The sequence below is a fragment of the Budorcas taxicolor genome, chromosome 9 (genome assembly GCF_023091745.1).
Source record: "Budorcas taxicolor isolate Tak-1 chromosome 9, Takin1.1, whole genome shotgun sequence".
NCBI classification, from domain to species: Eukaryota; Metazoa; Chordata; class Mammalia; order Artiodactyla; family Bovidae; genus Budorcas; species Budorcas taxicolor.
The window spans coordinates 56699353-56721050 of record NC_068918.1 but is presented as its reverse complement, the minus strand read 5'-3'; the positions used below and the strand labels follow the sequence as shown (position 1 = coordinate 56721050).

Sequence of the window (21698 nt, the reverse complement as noted above, 5' to 3'; positions counted from 1 at the left end):
TGTGATTTGGGGGTCATATCCAAAAGATTATTGCCCAGTATAACATCAAGCAGCTGTATTCCTATGTTTTTCTTTTCATTTAAGCAGTTTCTGATCTTATACTTAAATCTTTGATCCATTTTGAGTTGACTTCGTATGTGGTATGAGATAAGGATCCAATTTCATTCTTCTGCATGTGGACACCTAGTTTTCTAAACATGAAGTACTGAAGAGACTATCTGTCCTCATTTTATATTCTTGGCACCCTTGTTGAAGTTCAGGTGACCAAAGGTGCATGGACTTTTTGTTTCATTGGTTTTATGTCTGTTTTTACACCAGTACCATGCTGTCTTGGTTACTATAGTTCTGTAATATATTTTGAAGTCAGGGAGTGTGATGCCTCCATGCTTTGCTCTTTCTCAAGCTTGCTTTAGTTATGTGAAGTCCTTTGTGGTTTCATAAAAACTTTAGAATTATTTTTTTTTCTGTGAAAAATGTCACTGGAATTTGATAGGAATTTCACTGAATCTGTAGATCACTTTGGATACTATGGACATTTTAACACTAGTAATTCTTTTAATCTATGAGCACAGAATATTTTTCTATTTTATTTCAGTGTTCAATTTCTTTCCGATGTTTTATAGTTCTAGGCATAATTTACCTTGATAAAATTTATTCCTAAGTTTGTATTCTTTTTGATGTCACTGCAAATATAATTGCTTATTTGTAGTCTTCTTGAGGAATATTTGTCTAGCTTTCGTATCAAGGTGATGCTGGGTCTTCGAAAAAATTCCCCCTTTTTCTGTTTTTTTTTAAGAAGAGTTTAAGGAGGATTAACATTAATAATCTTTGTGGTTTTTTTTCCTTTGAGCAGAATATTTTATTTTTTTTTAATTTTTATTTTTACTATATTTTACTTTACAATACTGTATTGGTTTTGCCATACATTGACATGAATCCACCACGGGTGTACATGGGTTCCCAATCCTGAACCCCCCTCCCACCTCATATCATCTCTCTGGATCATCCCCGTGCACCAGCCCCAAGCATCCCGTATCCTGCGTCGAACATAGACTGGCGATTCGTTTCTTACATGATAGTATACATAACATTAATAATCTCTGAATGTTTGGTAAAATTTATCCATAAAGGCATTTGGTCCGGGCTTTTTTTATCAACCCACTGGGCACCAGCTTCACCAACAATACCTCCATGCAGCCCTCCTTCCTCCTCAAGATGCTGCAGGACAACGCCTCTGTCAACGTCTCCTACCCAGCACCTGGGGACTGGTTTGTGGCTGCCCACCTGCCCCCCTCCTCCCATAAGATTGAGGTAAGGGCACTCCCTCTGGGGATGGGGGACAGCACCACCAGGTGCACGAATGACTGGTCCCTGTTATTCACCTCCTTAGGGCCGACATTGCTAAGGGCTCTGCTGCCCAGCCCTGCCTCCCAACCCCAGGCTCTCTGGGCCAGCCTTGTCCGCTCTGGACCAGTCACTCCCACTCAGTCCCTCCCTTCCTCTCTGGGCCAGACCCGCCCCATTTGCTCCAACCCCGCCCCTGGTCCATCCCTGCTCCTCTGGGCCAGCCCCGCCCCTTCGGTCCATCCCTGCCCCTCTGGGCCAGCCTTGCCCATCTATCTGCTCCAACCCAGCCCCCTCTGGGCCAGCCCCCACCCCATCTGCTCCAACCCCCTGGTCCGGGGTTTTTAAAAAACATATATCCTTAAATACAACAGGAAGAATTTAAGATAGGCATAAAGAACATATTGAGAAAATCTATAAATTTTAATTCACCAGAAATTATTTAAAAACAGAGACAGTAATTTATCCAGAATTAGATAGAGTTCTGAACAGACTGTTTATCTACAAAATTTATGAATACAGATAATATTTACCATTAGCCAGCATGCCAGTTTTTTCTTCTTCCTAAATTAAAAAAAAAATTATATGATTTGAAATTGAACTTATATGAAATGACTACACTGCAAAGAGTAACAGAACTTGAAAGCCAGCACTTTACCCCATTATGAAAAGCTCAAGAAATACGCTTTCTGGATTTCTTTTATCATGCTCTTCAACTGACAATTCTCTAAGACTAGACAAATGTAGTAGTGAGAACTTCTACAAGTCTCTTCAGAACCTTGGTGATTACCAGCAATTAATTTAGGCCTTTATGAGCCCTGTTTAAAGTACCTGATGTCATCTGTTCATCTACCTTGCTGCAAAATTATCCTCTTTATTGAATTCCAAGATAACATCACTAGTTTATAATAGCAACTGTCTACTCTTAGGTAGCTTCAAGGATATGTTCTATCTGGCATGTCTTGGTAAAAACTGACTAATGAGAGAATTACAGTATAACATCCCTGAATGTGAACTGAATAATTTAAGTGCAGTGAAGTGAAGTCACTCAGTCGTGTCCGACTCTTTGCGACCCCGTGGACTGTAGCCTACCAGGCTCCTTCCTCCGTGGGATTGTCCAGGCAAGAATACTGGAGTGGATTGTCATTTCCTTCTCCAGGGGATCTTCCCAACCCAGGGATCGAACTGGGGTCTCCTGCATTGCAGGCAGATGCTTTAACCTCTGAGCCACCAGGAAGAATAATTTAGTAACTATTAATTTAATTTACAATCTTAGCCCAGTAAGTTTCAGACAGTAACATCACTATTGGCATAAATACTAGGGAGGGAATGTCTCACAAGGACAAGACCAATCAAAGAAAAGTACAGTTTAATATACCTGTTTAAAAATTAAGATTTTAAATTTTAATGAAATTTTCAATTTTCAAAGTTTAAAGAAATTTCCCAAAAGAAATCTTTCAGAAAACCATCAACTGCCATGTATTTCATTAAGATTAAAATTGACATCCTGAGTTAAGAAAGTAGCTGAGTATTAAGAGACTTATAACTTTACAACAGTGAGCAAGACTATAAAGAACTCTGTATTTCAAGCTCTTTTTAGAGCAACAGTCAGTAGTCAGCTAAGGTAATGAAAGAAGTTTCCAAACTGTCAAACATATAATTGATACATACCTGTTTGGGTACATTTGTTTTTTCTGAATGGGAATTTTCTTTGGACTTAGTCTCTCCCTTAAGAGTCAAAGGTGCATCAGTATCCTCTTCCTCTTCAAAATCATCACTATAATTTTCTGAAAAAAATAGTTTTTAAAAAAACACAAGAATCATAGTCAAAAAAGTCAAGTTCCCAGGAAAAGACTGTTGATTTCTGAAAGAAGTCTGCGTACAAGTAATTTACTTAAATGTTAGCATGAGGATATCTTTAGGAACACACTATTTTGAGGAAAAGATTGATGAGAATTCAATTCTTAAGACTTGGGTGGGCTTTTTTTTGTACTTTCAAGTAGTCATTAGTTTTATTATATTTTTATATAATATTTTATATTATTTTCCAACTAAAATTTTCTGGAAGTGTTCAAAATATTATATATTTCTAAAACAAATTGCAGTTACTTTGAAGATAAAAATCTCAAATTGCTTACTTCTAAAAGGCAGCACTTTTGAAAAATCTAGACTTGCTTAAACAAAGGTTGGATTTTACTTAAGTTGATTTTTTTAGTCTTTATAGGTATTTCTACTGTTACCCTTAAGCAGTACTTATGAAAGCTCTATCTCTGACACCTCCCTCAGGAAAATACTAGCCTTAATGACCTTCACTGTTTCCCAATCCTAGGCATCTCTCAGCTCAAGTCCCAAATTATTATCTCAATGACTGCAGCAAAGGTCTGTCCAGTTAACATGATGCTATCAGGCTTCTTAAGATGAAGATGGGGAGAAACTGTCTAGCCAGGATCTCATGATCAATTTTTAATTGGTTGTCTATAGCCCTCCAGTTGAAGGACTGACTGAGATTTGTGGGCTGCAGAACAAGAATGGCCTTTTCAAAACAGAACTGACCATTTATAATCTGATTTGTATTTTAAAAATTAGATCATGTTCAGAGACAGGATGGCCTGATGGGCGAAGACTGCAAGAGGTTTGAGAGTCTGCTTCTGGAATGACCATCTTTTAGTCTTCTCTTTGAATGGAGATTAACAATGGAAGTCTGAAACTGAGTAAGTTAAACAGAGATGTTCCCAGTGAGATCTACCTACAGAAATATACAAGGGTGGAAGAACATGGGTACTGTGACTTAGGTAGATAAACTAGGTTGGTTGGTTAGTTACAACAATATCTATATTCTGAGGCTGAGAAGCTCACCTCTATTTTTCTTCTATCAGAAAAGGAACTCTGCCTGGAATTTTATAGCATCAATAGACAATTTAATTCACATAACAGTTACAGAGAAATTACCTTGTATTAAATTCTAGATGCTAGGACCAATAACAGGTGATAAATATTCTCATATTCTAGTGGGAATCACTGAATTTTAAGTATCTCAGGAGTTAGCCTTGCTTAAGTAAAAATGATGAACAAGGAGGGAAGACATATGGTAGCGTATAGTAAGTAAGTAAGTTTCAGTCGCTCAGTTGTGTCCAACTCTTTGCCACCCCATGAACATGCGGGCTTCTCTGTCTATGGGATTCTCCAAGCAAGAATACTGGAGTGGACTGCCATCCCCTTCTCCAGAGGATCTTCCTGACTGAGGGATTGAATCCAGGTTTCCTGCATTGCAGGCAGCTTCTTTACCATTTGAGCTACAGGGAAGTCCTCCAGGAGAGTAAGACATGAACTTAAACAACTACTTGGAATTCGGGAACTTTCTAAAATCAATGGAAGAGGACGTAGTGCTTGTGTCACCTCAAAGAAGCAGTACAGAAACAGTTCAGATACTGTGGCATAGTGCTTGTAGCATGACCAGAGCCACAAGACTTGTATTCAACTTCTGATTCTACTATTTTTCAGTTGTAGAACAAAAAGCAAGTCACAAACTCTTTGCCTCATGTTTCCCAGCTATAAAGTAGGAACAATATTTATTTCAGAGAATTGCTGAGATTTAAGAGTTCGTGTTATATAATATGCACTGTATGTTAGTCTTAGCCATTATGTTGAGCAGTAATAATTTATCTTTGTTAGTATTATCCAAATATTATCCAGAGTAATCCAAGTCTATGCCCCAACAAGTAATGCTGAAGAAGTTAGAGTTGAAAGGTTCTATGAAGACCTACAAGACCTTTTAGAACTAACACCCAAAAAAGATGTCCTTTTCATTATAGGGGACTGGAATGCAAAAGTAGGAAGTCAGGAAACATCTGGGTAACAGGCAAATTTGGCTTTGGAATACGGAATGAAGCATGGCAAAGGCTAATAGAGTTTCGCCAAGAGAACACACTGGTCATAGCAAACATCCTCTTCCAACAACACAAGAGAAGACTCTACACACAGACATCACCAGATGGACAAAACCGAAATCAGATCGGTTATATTCTTTGCAGCCAAAGATGGAGAAGCTCTATACAGTCAACAAAAATAAGACCAGGAGCTGACTGTGGCTCAGATCATGAGCTCCTTATTGCCAAATTCAAACTTAAATGGAAGAAAGTAGGGAAAACCGCTAGACCATTCAGGTATGACCTAAATCAAATCCCTTATGATTATACAGTGGAAGTGAGAAATAGATTTAAGGGCCTAGATCTGATAGATAGAGTGCCTGATGAACTATAGAATGAGGTTCGTGACACTGTACAGGAGACAGGGATCAAGACCATCCCCGTGGAAAAGAAATGCAAAAAAGCAAAATGGCTGTCTGGGGAGGCCTTACAAATAGCTGTGAAAAGAGAAGCAAAAAGCAAAGGAGAAAAGGAAAGATATAAGCATCTGAATGCAGAGTTCCAAAGAATAGCAAGAAGAGATAAGACAGCCTTCCTCGGCAATCAATGCAAAGAAATAGAGGAAAAGAACAGAATGGGAAAGACTGGAGATCTCCTCAAGAAAATTAGAGATACCAAGGGAACATTTCATGCAAAGATGGGCTCGATAAAGGACAGAAATGGTATGGCCCTAACAGAAGCAGAAGATATTAAGAAAAGGTGGCAGTAATGCACAGAAGAACTGTACAAGAAAGATCTTCCTGACCAAGATAATCATGATGGTGTGATCACTCACCTAGAGCCAGACATCCTGGAATGTGAAGTCAAGTGGGCCTTAGAAAGCATCACTACAAACAAAGCTAGTGGAGATGATGGAATTCCAGATGAGCTATTTCAAATCCTGGAAGATGATGCTGTCAAAGTGCTGCACTCAATATGCCAGTAAATTTGGAAAACTCAGCAGTGGCCACAGGACTGGAAAAGGTCAGTTTTCATTCCAATCTCAAAGAAAGGCAATGCCAAAGAATGCTCAAACTACCGCACAATTGCACTCATCTCACACGCTAGTAAAGTAATGCTCAAAATTCTCCAAGCCAGGCTTTAGCAATACGTGAACCGTGAACTTCCAGATGTTCAAGCTGGTTTTATAAAACGCAGAGGAACCAGAGATCAAATTACCAACATCCGCTGGATCATGGAAAAAGCAACAGAGTTCCAGAGAAACATCTATTTCTGCTTTATTGACTATGCCAAAGCCTTTGACTGTGTGGATCACAATAAACTGTGGAAAATTCTGAAAGAGATGTGCATACCAGACCACCTGACCTGCCTCTTGAGAAACCTATATGCAGGTCAGGAAGCAACAGTTAGAACTGGACATGGAACAACAGACTGGTTCCAAACAGGAAAAGGAGTACATCAAGGCTGTATACTGTCACCCTGCTTATTTAACTTCTATGCAGAGTACATCATGAGAAATGCTGGACTGCAAGAAACACAAGCTGGAATCAAGATTGGCGAGAGAAATATCAATAACATCAGATATGCAGATGACACCACCCTTATGGCAGAAAGTGAAGAGGAACTAAAAAGCCTCTTGATGAAAGTGAAAGAGGAGAGTGAAAAAGCTGGCTTAAAGCTCAACATTCAGAAAACTAAGATTATGGCATCCAGTCCCATCACTTCATGGGAAATAGATGGGGAAACAGTGGAAATAGTTTCAGACTTTATTTTTTTGGGCTCCAAATCACTGCAGATGGTGATTGCAGCCATGAAATTGAAAGACACTTACTCCATGGAAGGAAATTATGACCAACCTAGATAGCATATTGAAAAGCAGAGACATTACTTTGCCAACAAAGGTCTGTCTAGTCAAGGCTATGGTTCTTCCAGTGGTCATGTATGGATGTGAAAGTTGGATTGTGAAGAAAGCTGAGTGCCTAAGAATTGATCCTTTTGAACTATGGTGTTGGAGAAGACTCTTGAGAGTCCCTTGGACTGCAAGGAGATCCAACCAGTCCATTCTAAAGGAGATCAGTCCTGCGTGTTCTTTGGAAAGACTGATGCTAAAGATGAAACTCCAATACTTGGCCACCTCATGCGAAGAGCTGACTCATTGGAAAAGATTCTGATGCTGGGAGGGGCTGGGGGCAGAAGGAGAAGGGGATGACAGAGGATGAGATGGCTGGATGGCATCAGACTCAATGGACATAAGTTTGAGTGAACTCTGGGAGTTGGTGATGGATAGGGAGGCCTGGTGTGCTGCAATTCATGGGGTCACAGAGAGTCAGATATGACTGAGCGACTGGACTGAAATGAACTGAGTATTATAGCTTATGTTTTACTTAATCTGAATTAAAAGTTAATAAAGCCAAATATTATTTAAGAAAAGTACTAATCTAATGTGCACTTTTTAGAACTACATTTTGTTGGCACTTAGTAACAGAATAGTCTGTAGGCAAATATTACTATCTAACATATAAAAGACCAATTTCGGGAATTTTTTTGAAGCAAGAAGGAAATGCCACTGGTAGACACAGAGAGAAATAAGACAGACAAGAAATAAAAGGGAGGAAAACAATGAATCAGCAATTTCTAAAAGAAACAGTAAGGGGAATTAAGTTCATATAAAAAGGACAAATAAAACCCAGTTGAGAAGGTGGTTCTCATATGAGAAATATCAGAGATAATAATATCCACCAGCTCTTTCACACTGTTTGGAAAACAATGAGAATATTAATTTTTATTTTTTATTTTCTTGGGCTCCAAAATCACTGCAGGTGGTGACTGCAGCCATAAAATTAAAAGACGCTTGCTCCTTGGAAGAAAAGCTATGACAAACCTAGACAGCATATTAAAAAGTACAGACAGTACTTTGCCAACAAAGGTCTACATAGTCAAAGCTGTGGTTTTTCCAGCAGTCATGTGTGGATGTGAGAGTTGGACCATAAACAAGGCGCAGCGTGAAAGAATTTATGCTTTTGAACTATGGTGTTGGAGAAGATTCTTGAGAGTCCCTTTGACTGCATGGAGATCAAACCAGTCCATCCTAAAGGAAATCAGTTCTGAATATTCACTGGAAGGACTGATGTTGAACCTGAAACTCCAATACTTTGGCCACCTGAGGTGAAGAGCCAACTCATTAGAAAAGACCCTGAAGCTGGGAAAGACTGAAGGCAGGAGATAGGGGATGAGAGAGGACGAGATGATTGCATGGCATCACCAAAACAATTGACATGAGTTTGAGCAAGTTCTGGGAGATGTTGAAGTACAGGGAAGCCTGGCATACTAAGTCCATGGGGTCTTAAAGAATAGGACACAACTGAGTGACTGAACAACAACAGCAATTTTTACACTTCTGATCTGTTTGACCGGAAGACACTGCACATTCATCTTTAGGGATTTCTACTAATATACTCCACATCTGCAACTTTGAAAATATAATTTGCATAAATAGAAAATAAGCAAACAATTCTTGATGTAAAAGATCTAAAAGATAAATTTTGGAGATATTTTTTCCTTCTCTGTTAGAATATTTGGCTGATAAGTTTTAAGTATGATGCAATCTAGAGATTTTCAGTTGTACCATGTTGGATTTCGAGGACTCTGTAAATAATGAGTACATGCATACTCAGTTGTGTCCAACTCTTTGTGACACCATGGACTGTAACCCACCAGGCTCTTCTATCTGAGTAATTTTCAAGAATACTAGAGAGGATTGTTGTTTCCTATTCCAAAATAAAGAATAAAATGTATAAAGTATATGAAACAAATGTTTTCAGATACTGGACAATCAGCAGTGTAAAAATATGATTCTTAAGAAAGAAAAACAAGTGAGCTGAGTCTACATTTACTAGAAGGTACATACATCACAGGGTGCTAAGCAGGATCAGGGAGATCAGGACAGTCTTACTGTGTTAAGAAAACAGAGATAAGAGTCCTGAAAAGACAAGGTAGGCTGCAGGCAAGTGATAAAGGAAGGAAGCTGAGCTGGTAAAGAGTCTGGTGGCAATGCAGGAGACCTGGGTTTGATCCCTGGGTTGCAAAGATTCTCTGGAGAAGGGAATGGCTACCTACTCCAGTGTTCTGGCCTGGAGAATTCCACGGACCCTATAGTCCATGGGGTTGCAAAGAGTTGGACTCCACTGAGCGACTTTCAGAAACAAAGTGCTAGAAATCTACAGGGGACCCCCTTGAGTCTCTCCTGTAGACTAATCATTTAAGTGTAGTTTGACCAAAGAACAAGTGGGACAAATTCCATATGTTGCACAGGGAAAAGTGATTTTGAAGGTCTAACCAGCTTGAGTGGAAAAAATCCTTGTTGTTCAGTAGGTGCATCCACTGAAAATATCAAGAGGGCAATGTCTCAGTAACAGTGTCAAACTCTGCTAAAGTAAGGCTACTCTGGACTTCCCCTAACAAAGCAGAAGACAAGCCCTGAAAAGATCAACCATTCAGCCAGAACAAACCTCAACACTGTTGAAAAGAAGAAAACAAAATTCAAGATTCATTTCAACAATGTAAAAATCTACAACACATTCAACACTCAATTAAAAATTTACTAGAATTACAAGGAGGAGAAAGTCACCACAACTAGAGGAGACCCAGAAATAAAGAAATACTCGGATCGCAGAATACACTCAGTGTTCAGGACTTGAAAGCAAAGAACATGAAGAAATATACTAAAGAGAGGAAAAAAGAAAGATCCAAAAGAAACTTCTAGAGTTAAAAACAATAAGTAACAAGAGATTAAAGGGGAAAAAAGATTAATGAACTTGAAAACCCAGCAATAAAACTAAAGCTGAGAGGAAAAAAGCTTTAAAACATGACAGTCTTTTGACCTATGGGACAAAATTTAACTTTCTAACATATCTGCAATTAGGATCAGAAAGCAAGGGAAGCCAGACACAATTTTGAAGAATTAATGGCACAAACATTTACTTTGATGGAAACCATAAATTAACAGATCAACTGATGCTCAACCAGCTCCAAACAGGATAAATGTAACAAAAGCACACCAAGATCATCCTAACCAAATTGCCACAAAACTGGACTAAAGAGAAAAATTTTCAAACAGAGTGAAAAGACACTATATACACAAAAATCACATAATCACTCATGAGACGACTTCTCATGAGAAATGTCAGAGGACAACAGAAGGAAATTATTAAAGTGCTCAAAAAAAATAAATTACCTACAATTTTGTATCAAGCAAAATTGTTCTTCAAAAACAAAGGCAAAATATACTTTCAGAAACAACACTTGAGAGAATTAATTCCTAGCAGACCTGCACTATAAGAAAAGCTAGAGAGGTTTTACATGCTGAAGAAAAATACCACTAGATAGAAACTCAGAATAATAGTAGATCACAACTATTTGAAAGCTGCTAAGAGAACAGATTTTAAAACTTCTCATCACAAGAAAAAATAATTTTTTGCAATTATGTAAGGTGACAGAAGGTGGCAAAGGCTAATAGAGTGTTGCCAAGAGAACGCACTGGTCATAGCAAACACCCTCTTCCAACAACACAAAAGAAATAACATGGACATCACCAGATGGTCAATAACAAAATCAGATTGGTTATATTCTTTGCAGTCAAAGATGAGGAAGCTCTATACAGTCAGCAAAAACAAGACCAGGAGCTGACTGTGGCTCAGATCATGAACTCCTTATTGCCAAATTCAGACTTAAATTGAAGTAAGGAAAACCTCTAGACCATTCAGGTATGACCTAAATCAAATCTTTTATGATTATACAGCGGAAGTGATAAAAGATTCAAGGGATTAGATCTGATAGACAGAGTGCCTGAAGAACTATGGACAGAGGTTCATGACACTGTACAGGAGGCAGTGATCAAGACCATCTCCAAGAAAAAGAAATGCAAAAAGGCAAAATGGTTGTCTGACAAGGTTTTACAGATAGCTGTGAAGAGAAGAGAAGCTAAAGGAAAAGGAGAAAATGAAAACATACCCATTTGAATGCAGAGTTCCAAAGAACAGCATGGAGAGATAAGACCACTTCCTCAGTGATCAATGCAAAGAAATAGAGGAAAACAAAAGAATGGGAAAGACTAGCAATCTTTTCAAGAAAATTAGAAATATCACAGGAACATTTCATGCAAAGATGGGCTCAATAAAGGACAGAAACGGTATGGGCCTAACAGAAGCAGAAGATATTAAGAAGAGGTGGCAAGAATACACAGAATAACTATACAAAAAAGATCTTCATGACCCAGATAACCAAGATGTGATCACTCACCTAGAGCCAGACATCCTGGAATGCGAAGTCAAGTGGGCCTAGGAAGCCTCACCATGAACAAAGCTAGTGGAGGGGATGGAATTCCAGTTGAGCTATTTCAAATCCTGAAAGATAATGCTGTGAAAGTGCTGCACTCAATATGCCAGCAAATTGGGAAAACTCAGCAGTGGCCACAGGACTGGAAAAGGTCTGTTTTCACTGTAATCCTCCAAAAAGGCAATGCCAAAGAATGCTCAAACTACCATACAACTGCACTCATCTAACACACTAGCAAAGTAATGCTCAAAATTCTCCAAGCCAGACTTCAGCAATACATGAACCATGAACTTCCAGATGTTCAAGCTGGATTTAGAAAAGGCAGAGGAACCAGAGATCAAATTGCCAACATCCAATGGATCATCAAAAAAGCAAGAGTTCCAGAAAAACATCTACTTCTGTTTTATTCACTATGCCAAAGCCTTTGACTGTGTGGATCACAACAAACTGTGGAAAATTCTGAAAGAGACAGGAATACCAGACCACCTGACCTGCCTCTTGAGAAATCTGTATGCACGTCAAGAAGCAACAGTTAGAACTGGACGTGGAACAGACTGGTTCCAAATAGGAAAAGGAGTACGTCAAGGCTGTATATTGTCAGCCTGCTTATTTAACTTCTATGCAGAGTACATCATGAGAAATGCTGGGCTGGAAGAAGCACAAGCTGGAATCATGATTGCCGGGAGAAATATCAATAACCTCACATACGCAGATGACACCACCCTTATGGCAGAAGGTGAAGAAGAACTAAAGAGCCTCTTGATGAAAGTGAAAGAAGAGAGTGAAAAAGTTGGCTTAAAGCTCAACATTCAGAAAATGAAGATCATGGCATCCGGTCCCATCAGTTCATGGCAAACAGATGGGGAAACAATGGAAACAGTGACAGACTTTATTTTTGGGGGCTGCAAAATCACTGCAGATGGTGACTGCAGCCATGAAATTAAAAGACGCTTGCTCCTTGGAAGAAAAATTATGACCAACCTAGATAGCATATTAAAAAGCAGAGACATTACTTTGCCAACAAAGGTCTGTCTAGTCAAAGCTTTGGTTTTTCCAGTAGTCACGTAGGGATGTGAGATCTGGACTATAAAGAAAGCTGAGCACTGAAGAAATGATGCTTTTGAACCTTGGTGTTGGGGGAGACTCTTGAGAGTTCCTTGGACTGCAAGGAGATCCAACCAGTCCATCCTAAAGGAAATCAGTCCTGAACATTCACTGGAAGGACTGATGTTGAAGCTGAAACTCCAATACTCTGGCCACCTGATGCGAAGAACTGAGTCACTGGAAAAGATCCTGATACTGGGAAAGATTGAGGGCAGGAGAAGGGGACGACAGAGGATGAGATGGTTGGATGGCATCATCGACTCAATGACATGAGTTTGAGTAAGCTCCAGGAGTTGGTGATGGACAGGGAAGCCTGATGTACTGTAGTCCATGGAGTTGCAAAGAGTCGGACACGACTGTGTGACTGAACTGAATTGAAGGTGACAGATGCTAACTAGACTTATTATGGTGAACATTTCACAATGTATACAGATACTGAATCATCATGATGTACATCTGATCTAATAAGTTATATATGTTAATTCTAACTTAATTTAAAAACAAATTTTAAAGATTCCTTTCAAAATAAAAAGTAAAAAAATTCACTGGGAATGGTAACTATGTGAATAAGTATAAATATAGACTTTTATATTATGTATAAGATTTAATAGTCTGTTATAAGCAATAATAATGTTGACCCGAAGGCCACAGGTGTGAAACCGTGCACCACAGAAGGACACCTCCAAAGCTGACTGAGCCCCTTTGTAACCTTGCCAAAAGCACTCTGATAATCACTATCAAGCTTCCTGACTCCCAATTACGCAAAGATGCCCATTCCAGTAAGCAGCCTACAGCGCCCCAACTCATCTCCTAATGCCAACCATCCAGCAAGAATTCTGTCTTAAGGCTATAAAAATTGGCTATTAACCCACAAAAACTGTCGACTCCTCCATCTGTCAGCCCACTGTTGCTTGCTGCACCCACTTTATTTCTGCTTTGTTCTTAATAAACTCACTTCCTTCTGAAATGCTCTATGTCTGGAAATTCTTTTCCAACCTGCGCTCAGACTGCCTGAACACTAATACTGCTGTACTGTGCGGTTTTAAGAGATATAGAAGAAAAATATATGCCAAAAATGGCAAAAAGGCTGGGGGAAGTTTACTACTGTTAAAATTCATATAAAGTGGCATAATGCTATTTTAAAGTATGCGCTAATGAAGTAAAGATGCACAGGCACAGCGTGAATCATAAGGCAACTATAAAAAAAATACAGCTAAGAAGTACAACTAACAAGCCATAAGAAGGGTTAGGATGGAATGCTACAAATACTCAACCCAACAAAATGTAGCACAAAAGCAATAACAATAAAAAGATGGAAAGAAACAAATGGCAAAACAGTAAATAACCATACCAATGAATATCTTTCTGCAAAGGGCAGAAACATTTCAACCAGAAGTCTGAGATTGTCTGACTGGATATAAAACTAAAACTCAGCTATACACTACTAAAAGAAAACCATTTAAAATATTAAAACACAGACACATTTAAAGTCAAAAGACAGAAAAAGATGTATCTCCCTAACCATGCTTTGGAGGTATTTGTCCTGGCTGTACACATTCCCCGGGTCCTGGGACAAAAATTCCTTTTTCTGTCTTCCCAACAGGTCCACTATCCACTCCCAACAAACAAAACAGTCCTGCTCTTACAACAATTTCTTAGTAGCTCCATTTGTGACACAGGCAACTCACTCTACCTGATCAAGCTCTTTCCAATATAAGAGAAAAATAATTAAAAATAAAATTGTATTATCAAGTGAAAATGAAAGTCACTCAGTTGTCTCCGACTCTTTGCGACCCCATGGATTGTAGCCCACAAGGCTCCTCTTCCATGGAATTCTCCAGGCAAGAATACTGGAGTAGGTTGCCATTTCATTCTCAGGGGATCTTCCCAACCCAGGGATCAAACCCAGGTCTCCTACATTGCAGGTGGATTTTTTACCAGCTGAGCCACTAGGGAAGCCCTCTCTTATCAATGTCTTTATTAAAAGCTATATTATCTTTTCAGCTGGGCATACACACCGAGGAAACCAGAATTGAAAGAGACACGTGTACCCCAATGTTCATTGCAGCACTGTTTACAATAGCCAGGACACGGAAGCAACCCAGATGTCCATCAGCAGACGAATGGATAAGAAAGCTGTGGTACATATACACAATGGAGTATTACTCAGCCATTGAAAAGAATACATTTGAATCAGTTCTAATGAGCTGGATGAAACTGGAGCCGATTATACAGAGTGAAGTAAGCCAGAAAGAAAAACACCAATACAGTATACTAACACATATTTATGGAATTTAGAAAGATGGTAATGATAACCCTGTGTTCGAGACAGCAAAAGAGACACAGATGTATAGAACAGACTTTTGGACTCTGGGAGAAGGAGAGGGTGGGATGATTTGGGAGAATGGCATTGAAACCTGTATACTACCATGTAAGAAACGAATCACCAGTCTAGGTTCGATACAGGATACAGGATGCTTGGGGCTGGTGCACTGGGATGACTCAGAGAGATGATATGGGAAGACAGGTGGGAGGGGGGGTTCAGGATTGGGAACTCATGTACACCTGTGGCGGATTCATGTCAATGTATGGCAAAACCAATACAGTATTGCAAATTTTTAAAAATTAATTAATTAATTAAATTAATTTTAAAAAGGGGGAAAAAGCTATATTATCTTTTCAAATAGTGTAAATTTTAAAACCACTGAAATTACCTGCCAGTTCTTCATGTTTTGATTCATGCTCATGTTTATCTTCACTTAGCTCCATATTAGCTTGATTACTAGAAAATATTTAATATCACACATTAATAATGTATTTCCATGCAATCTTTTGTGAATATTTTTTTAAAATCTCTTTTAATAATACATATTTCTTCTTAAGTACTCTTGTTCTAGCAAAAGCTGAAAATCTGGAAACTATGAAGGCAATGTTTTAAAAATGAAGGATCTTACAAGCCTGAAACTGCAGCCACTGAAGAAATATGGGGTTCTGCTTTTGTCAAGAAAAAGTCATTTTGTTTCTGACCCAAGAATCCTTGTTAACTGTCAGCCTCCATAAAACCACAGTTTAGTTTGCAAGTAGGGTAAAAATCTCAGACCCTACGTAGTTCATGACAGTCACTGCTTTGTCCACTGGCTGTAAGAACTAAGCATCCTCAGGAGACCAGTCACTCTAATGACCAGAGGTATGAGTTTCCTAACCCTTAATTTAATTGTAGTTTGGTGTTCTTAAAATCTTAAACTTGTAATCTGACTTCCATTTATAATTTTCAAAATTAGATGGAAAACTTAAAACTGAGGATATTAAATATATCAGGTCTCACAAATCTTGAGAATGCCAAAGGTCTATGGCATGCACAAGGCACCAGCTCAGTAAACTAGTAGAATTTCCAGGATAAATGAGGTTTCCTGAGAATCTTTAGGGTGAACCATATACAAAGGTAGGACACAAACCAGATCTGTCTTTGCTCCCTGGTTCCTCTTTCCCTTTTTGTTCCTACCTTATTTTTAAAAATTTTGACCATACCACACAGCATGCAGGATCTTAGCTTCCCAACCAGGGATCAAACCTGTGTCCCCTGCAGTTGGAAGCATAGAGTCTTAACTACTGAACCACCAAGGAAGTCCCTCCCCTGAGTTTCTAATAGCTACCTGGACTCACTTTATCTGTAGAAGATGCTTAATAGATTACCTTGCTGGTTAGGTCTATTCAACAATATGCTGTTTAGCTCAAAAATATATCATGCATGAAATTTTAGGTATCTAGAGGCTCAAATACAAATGTATTCCAGTCAATATATATACCAATCATATTCTACACACTCATAAAGACACAAATAATCAAAATAATGAACAGAAAATAGAATTTAAAAAGATTTAAATTTTGCCTGTTATAATGTTTACCCTTTAATTACATGCATATACTAGCTTTATAAAAATACAGAAAGACACAAAAATTATTTAATGATTTGTTTATATTGTATTTACATTACCTATGTAAAGCTTTAAAATGTATGGAGTCATTAGAATCCAATTCCTTATTTAACCTTGAATAATCAATGGACGACGTTAAGCCTTTCTCAAGCCTGGCAAAAAATTGTTCTTTTTCCTCTTGCTCTTCTAACGTGTCCAGTCCCAATCCGAGAACACTATGATTGAGCTCAGAAACTATCTCTAAATAGAAAGCACAAATATATTTCATTAACATATACAATTTTAAAGAAATTAATTTTAATGCTGCATTTATTGAAATTATATAGCAAAACTTAAAAAAAAAATCTTTATTTTACCTATTCTTTTACCACCAAACATAGATTTGTGTTCATAATATGTAAGGCTTTATGGATTCTCCAGAGGTGTAATTCTAAACCTTCTGGGAAGATATTAAATCTGTCTATACACTTCAGTGAAGGCTCCAAGAGAGCTAAGAGTTAATTTTTCTAAAAATTCTGATTATAAGCATCATAATTAACCTGTCAACTTATATCCCCCACAATTCTTACCATTGGCCTCTAAGCTGTCAATACTCAAGATAGAGGTTCCACTGCTCTTTAGAAACTGAATCCTTTCAGCAGACTCTTCTTCTGTTTCCATAACAGGCTGAGAAGTCTTCTTTGTTTTCAAATAGCTTACATTTGTCCCAAATGGTCCTGGGATGGGATTTAACATAGTTGGATACTTACATTAAGAGCATTGTGTTGACCACTATGCCAACACAGTAATACTGTTATACCAGCTTAGACTTGTTATGCTATTATATGAGTTATACCAGCTTCCCCAGTGGCTCAGAGGTTAAAGTGTCTGCCTGGAATGCGGGAGACCAGGGTTCGATCCCTGGGTTGGGAAGATCCCCTGGAGAAGGAAATGGCAACCCACTCCAGTACTCTTGCCTGGAGAATCCCATGGAGGGAGAAGCCTGGTACGCTACTAGTCCATGGGGTCGCAAAGAGTCGGACAGGACTGGGCGACTTCACTTTCACTTTCACACTAGGAGACAGCAGCTAAATCTGCTATATGAAATAAAAATTAATCAGATGAAAAATTCACAAAAGGAAAATTATAATTCTATTTGATTGTGTGAATCTTACCCAATGGAAGATTTTAAAAACTTGCATCAAGACTTTAAAAATTAATTATTCTGAAGCACAAGTACTTAATACATAAACCATGCCACTTGAAAGATATCTCCTGCCTTCCATTAAGGAAGGAAGGGAGACAACTCCAGGCTGCGGAACAAGGAGGTCCAAGGGTCAAAAATGGGAGGGCAGGCCACATGCAAGAATGCAAAAAGGTCAGTGAGGGTAGTCTGGGGGAAGTAACCCTAAGGCAGGAGCCAATCGTCGGACCATGCTCATCTTCACAGGCTGGGGAAAGGGTTTTGCTCTTCATTCTAAAACCACTAGAAAATACTGGAAAAGTTATACAATATCAAATTTTCTTTATCCTAGCAGTATATAACTGTTGTAAAAAACTGATATATGGAAAAAATAACTATAATGTCTGATATAAAGACTGAGATTAGAAAAACACCACTTTTGCTTAGAAGAAAGCCCTATCAAAATAAGTTACAAATTCTGACTTCAATTTCCTACTTGGTGTCCTACTGGAAAGGGTTCAAAATCAAATTATTTTATGGCTCTGTGTGAATAATGGTTTTAATGGGTCTCATAATAACTTCAACACAGAGAAAATCAGATTTCAGACGAAAATACGCATGCCAAGGTAGGAGTGCTGTTGAGGCATCTGTCCAGGGGTCTAGCTGGGCTCTGAAGATGGACTCAGGGATGTGACCCACACTAACCCACCTCACAAGAGACTAATACAACCAAAACCAAGATCTGATTCAGTTATTTACAATGAAGAGTATAACCAGTAGACAGAATTATACAGTTTCACCTTCTCTGCAGAACATTTTGTCTTAATGGCAATTGAAAGAGAAAGCAAAATTATAAGGTAGAATTGGCTCAATGTTGATGTTTAATAATGTCTCTTTAAGAAACGCATTCCTCTCAAGACGGGTGGTTCAGTTCTCCCTTAGAAGCATCTACATTCTTGCTGGCCGGAATCATATTTTATCTTTGTATACTAGTGCCAAATACTCAGATGGTAATATGAGCTCAGTAAATGCTTGTGAATGAATGAGGGACCAGGTTATGCCCTTGGGTAGAGAAACCTTCTCCCCTGTGTTTAAATGGACATTGTCAAAGTTTCCTTTCTAAGTATCCTTTGCATCCCTTACTAATCAAATCCACTGATTGATACATTCTTTTTAAAAAAAATTTAGTCTCTTTAATTAGGTTACATTAAGTGTTGGTCTAGGACTCACTCTTTTCCTTTAGAGTGAGTTTGCATAAGTTTGCATACCCCAACTCTAATTCACTACTTTCTAGGAGAGAGATTTTAAAGCTAATTAAGTCTCAAATTTTTGTCAACTATTTCAATAGCACTTAATCATATAATATCCTTTTCAAACACCAATACGGGAAAAGATTCTAAAACAAAAAATTCTTCATATACAAGCTTTAGTATTGTGCATGACTTATAGATTTATGAAAAAATACACTGAATTTTTCAATAAGACAATTCCTTACTGTAAAGTGTTAAAAAGAACAGAGAAATGACTATTAAACTGTAATATTTACTTATTAAATATTTATTATTTAGTGTTGAGGGTCAAGGAGTACAAGGAAAAAGAACTATAGAAATCCTATCAGTTCATAAAATAGTGCTTAAAGATCCACAGTTTCTGTTATCACAGGTACTTAACAGAGGTAGCCGGGGAATCCTTAAGAATTCGGCAGTATCATATATACTAGCTATAATGCAGGAAACAGGCAAGGGAGCGATTTTTGCATTGTAAAATGTGACCAGGAAAAGTTCTGGGAGAGGTATACGCATGTGCTAGACAGGATCAATAATGAGTTCTTTACCATTAAGACAATGGTATTTGTTTTTTTTACTGTTATTAACAGACAGTGATACCAAAATCAACAGGTCTATTAAAATCTTCCAAATGCAATGACATTAATACATTGTCAGAGTAGCTTATTAAATCACCTTAAATCAATTTACCATTAAATGTAGCATATAAATATACCTATATTATTCACCATCTAAAACTAAGTAATTATAGATTATTTGAATGTAAAATAATATAATGCAGAAATACAGATTCTCAATATATAACAAATATAAAGTTATATAATATGAAAATCAATGCAAGCTTAAAATTCACTATTAGTATTATTTTCCTTACATATTTATATTGAGTTGGCCAAAAGGTTCATTTGATTTTTTCCAAAAAATGGCTCTAATAGAGCTTAGTTGTCTTTAACTTCATTAGAAAAAGTTTTGTTAGATTATATTGTGACAGCTGGCATATCAGGGTGCATTAAAAAAAAAAAAAACCTTACCAAAACTGGTAATTGTTGCGTATCCATTTTAATACTAAAGATGGAAGAAAAAGGAACATATTTGGTGTATCATACTTTATTATTTCAAGAAAGGTAAAAATGCTACTGAAACATAAAAAAAGGTTTGTGCAGTGAATGGGGAAGGTGTCATGACTGATCAAACTTTTAAAAAGTGGTTTGTGAAATTTTGTGCTGGAGTTTTCTCGCTGGATGATGCTACATGGTCAGGGAGCCCAGCTGAAGTTGATAGTGATCAAATCAAGAAACTAACTGAGAACAATAAATGTTATACCATGCAGGAGACAGCTAACATACTTAAAATATTGAAGTCAAGCACTGAAAATCCTTTGCACAAGTATGGTTACATTAATCACTTTGGGTGCCACATAAGTTAAGCAAAAAAAATTTCCTGACTGTATCCACATGCAATTCTCTACTGAAACATAATAAAAATGTTAAAATAAATTGTGATGGGTGATGAAAAGGGGACACTGTACAATAATGTGGAAACAAAGAGATTGTGGGGCAAATGAAATGAACCACCACCAACCACACAAGACTGGTCTTCATCCAAAGAAGGTGATGTTGTAATATGGTAGGGATGGAAGGAAGCCTTCTATTATGAGCTCCTTCTGGAAAAACAAACAATTAATTCCAACAAGTACTGATCCTAGTTAGACCAACTAAAGGTAGCACTTGATGAAAAGCGTCCAGAATTAGTCAATATAAACCATATGATCTTCCATCAAGATAACACAACTTTCTTCAATGACCAGGCAAAAATTGTTATAGCTTAGCTGGGAAGTTTTGATTTATCCGCTGTATTTACCAGACACTGTATTTTTGGATGCCCATTTACTTTGGTCTTTACAAAATTCTCTTAATGGAAAAAAATTTCAATTCCCTGAAAGACTGTAAAAGGCACCTGGAACGATTCTTTGCTCAAAAAGATAGTTTGGGGAAGATGGAATTACAAAGTTTTCTGAAAAATGGCAGAAGGTAGTGGAACAAAATGGTGAATATGTTGTTCAATTAAGTTCTTGTTGAAACTGAAAAAATGTGTCTTTTACTTTTACTTAAAAAACCAAAGGAACTTTTTGGCCAACCTAAACAGCACAGTAAGAAAATCCAGAATCAAGTCTTGTCTGCCCCCTTGTGGTCAAATAATTTAAAATTAGCAGTATTTACCACCACTTTCAAATTCATCTTCAGTTATCCACCATGGCACTGTATCTTTCTTCGTCACTTCTTTAGGTTGTCTAGGTGTTTTATTTGAATTTTCAAAGGAATCATCTGAAAGCTAAATCAGATATAAACTACTGAATTTCATATTCAAGAATCCCAGATTTATCACTGAAAATGTTTCTCTTAGATCTTGACAATTAGTGCTTGTCACAATGATTAATAAACTGTAATGAAAAAATTTATTTTTCCTTTTCTACCCTTTAGGTCCAAATCTTACTACAGTCATAAACTCCTACTCTAAATCCAAACTACCTCCCTTACTCTCAGCCAGTATCTCTCTTTGACTGAGAAAATGAAGACCCTACAGTCAAAACCACCCTTCTTCTCACTCCCTTCACTCTACCACTCGACTCACCTGTTAAGACACTGATTTCCTCTCTCAGAAGAGAAAT

The 21698-nt window shown here is 37.7% G+C and overlaps 1 protein-coding gene across 1 annotated transcript in view; it reads right to left on the bottom strand.

Moving 5' to 3' along the window:
• Nucleotides 1-21698, bottom strand: part of CEP162 (centrosomal protein 162) — a 92553-nt gene that overhangs the window by 62405 nt on the left and 8450 nt on the right. Inside the window, exons 2-7 of the mRNA XM_052645938.1 lie at nt 21250-21361; nt 17152-17298; nt 16642-16822; nt 15362-15429; nt 3016-3131; nt 1878-1908 (exon numbers count right to left, since the gene is read on the bottom strand). Coding sequence (XP_052501898.1) covers nt 1878-1908; nt 3016-3131; nt 15362-15429; nt 16642-16822; nt 17152-17298; nt 21250-21361 — 655 coding nt within the window. The remainder of the gene's footprint in view (nt 1-1877; nt 1909-3015; nt 3132-15361; nt 15430-16641; nt 16823-17151; nt 17299-21249; nt 21362-21698) is intronic.